A 2397-nucleotide genomic window follows, 5' to 3' on the forward strand; every position below is an offset into this window, starting at 1 on the left:
AAAAAAAAAAAAAAAAAAGGTCCTAAGGTCAAAAATCCAATTATTTCAAGGAACATTCTGAATCTGAAAGGGATGCCAGTAACAGGTGAAGGGTGAGAAACACTACTCTTATAATTTTTCTGCAAAGAAATCAAAAAACAGGTAAACCCTGCAAAAGATCACCCTATAGTCCTCAAAATCCTACAAGAAAGAGCGTGGGAGTATCTGTAACTGCAGCTTACATGTGTATAATAGAGGCTTACACATTCTTTTAGACAGTGCATATTCTGAAGAGCCTGAACAGGAGGCATGTTCTGGAATAATTATCCTTCCATTTCCAACATGAGGGAGGTATTTGTGCTTTCACAGTAACTTCAGCCACCAATATAATGATCCATAAAGACAAAAGTAAAATAAATCAGAACTACCAAAGAAATTATATAACCTTATGAGATGAGCCTTTAGCAGCCTCTCCCTGTCCAATTTCTCATTTTGGGAAACACGGGAGGATTCAAGAAAATCCAGGCCTTATACAGCATTTCTTCCCTTAATTACTTTGAGGACTTTATCCAAAGTCAGAACATCGGCCATTAACATACGATCAAAGCTTCAAGTTTCATTATCTTTTCCATAAGGTAAGTCGTTAAGCATCTCTGAGCTGCGAACAGCGAGAACACCTTCCCGCGAGAGCCCACAGAAATCAAGACCATCATTCTGCTGAGACAGCCCTGCGCTCAGGATGCGGCTCCATCTCCGGAGGAGAGGGATGAAGCCTGCTCCTCACCCACCCTGCACCCCCACGGGTACGCAAGCCTCCGCCTCACCAGGCAACCTGCCTGTGCGACACAGTCCTGCCCGCCCTGAGAACAGCGCCAGAAACCCCCCTCAGAGACAAAGCCCTCCCGGCGCTCCCTCGGCGCGCGCACACGTGCCGCGCTCCCGGCCGCCCGCGCCGCGCTCCCGCCCCGCAGCCCAGCGCCTCCGGCTGCGCCCGCGGCGGCCGCGCGCCCCCGGCTCCGCGCCGCCCGCGGGGCAGCGGGCTCCGACCCCGACCCCGCCCGCAGGGGGGGGGGTGAGGGGGCGCCGCCGTGCATGCCGGGAGTTGTAGTCTCCGACACGCCGGCCCCAGCCCTGCCGCGCGGGGCGGCAGCAGAACAGACTCCACCTCCCACAGTGCACCGCGGCCCCCATTCCCCTTCACAGCCCGTTTCTTCTGCACCGGCCCCGTGGAATCCGTTAAATTAACCGTCCCCCTACCCACCCCTTCCCACCGAACGAGGCCGCCGGGCAGCCCCGCAGCCCCCACCTCTCCCTCCCCTCTGCGGCCCCGCCTCCCTCTCAAGCCAGCCGCAAGGGCCCACCAAGGCCTCAGCAGCTCGCTGCGCTTGCAAGCTGGGTCGGGGAAACTGCGTCACAGCCTCCCAGCGCCCCCAGCCCCCACCGGCCCCGGCTCCCTCACCCGCCCCCGCCATCTCGCAGCCTCCCCCCGCTTCCCCTCGGCCCCTCTCGCCCTCCGGTGGAGCCCACCGAGGGCCACGGGGCGCCCGGCGTCCCCATGGGGCTACTGCCCCCACAGGCGCCCACCCTCCCCCCCACCCCGGCGGCGGCTCCACGCCCACCCTAATGCCTTCCCCCAACACCGGGGGCCCCGTCCGCGCACTCGGCGGAGCCTCTCTGGCGGGCTGCGGCAGAAGCCGCCCTCACGCGGGTGGCGGCGAGCGCCGTCGGGGAGGCTGGGCCAGTGTCCCAGGGTGCCCGCCACGGGGCGGGCGAGAGAGCACGGGCCGGAGCCCGGCCGCGCCGCTACTCACTGACAGCGGCGGCATCCGAGTGCATTTTCGTGCAGCGCACCCTGCCCGGCCCGGCTCCCTCTGTCCCTCTCTCCCAATCACAGAGCCCAAGCACGGACGCCTCCCGCCCCGCCCACCGGCACCACCCATTGGCTCGAGGTGCCCCGCGAGGCCGCAGGCTCTGCTCTTCTATCGGATCAGGCACCTGCCATTCTCCTCCTGCCGGCCCCGCACCTCCTTCCCCGCCCGCTCTCGCCTTTCTATTGGGCAAAAAGCTGAGACAGCCCCGCCCCCCGCCGCTCTGACTGGACTTGGCCGATGCCAGTTTTTCCTGGCCTTGAAAGCGCGTGCAAAGAACACCACTTTGTGTCACCTGTGGCTCTGATTGGCTCCGGAGGCTGAGGACCACGCCCACGGCCTGATGCGATTGGGTAAGCGGGGGCGAGGGCGGGGCCACGAGGCCTCCGCAAGGCTTGCCTGGGGGCGGACCGCGCTGACCCGCCCCGCCCCACCGGGCGCCTCCGTTTAACGGGCGGCGGGCTCCGGCCCGGGCAGGCTCCTCGGGCCCTGAGGGGCGGAGGCCGCTCTCCGGCCTGCCCCGGGCCGCCCTGGGAACCGCCCTGGTGGC

The 2397-nt window shown here is 63.7% G+C and overlaps 1 protein-coding gene across 10 annotated transcripts in view; it reads right to left on the bottom strand.

The window, feature by feature from the left end:
• The window catches only part of DCUN1D4 (defective in cullin neddylation 1 domain containing 4), a 35708-nt gene extending 33820 nt beyond the window's left edge, over window positions 1–1888 (bottom strand). For 9 of the 10 annotated variants that reach the window (XM_085322898.1, XM_085322897.1, XM_085322894.1 and 6 more), the window contains exon 1: window positions 1791–1873. In XM_085322898.1, coding sequence (XP_085179024.1) covers window positions 1791–1815 — 25 coding nt within the window. In that variant the 5' untranslated portion in view covers window positions 1816–1873. Of the gene's footprint in view, window positions 1–1790 lie in introns of all 10 variants that reach the window. The other variant, XM_085322900.1, reaches the window with a different exon arrangement.
• Window positions 1889–2397: the final 509 nt, after the last annotated feature.

This window comes from Rhea americana, unplaced genomic scaffold (assembly GCF_003343005.1).
Source record: "Rhea americana isolate MKP2758 unplaced genomic scaffold, rheAme1 scaffold_8, whole genome shotgun sequence".
NCBI lineage: Eukaryota > Metazoa > Chordata > Aves > Rheiformes > Rheidae > Rhea > Rhea americana.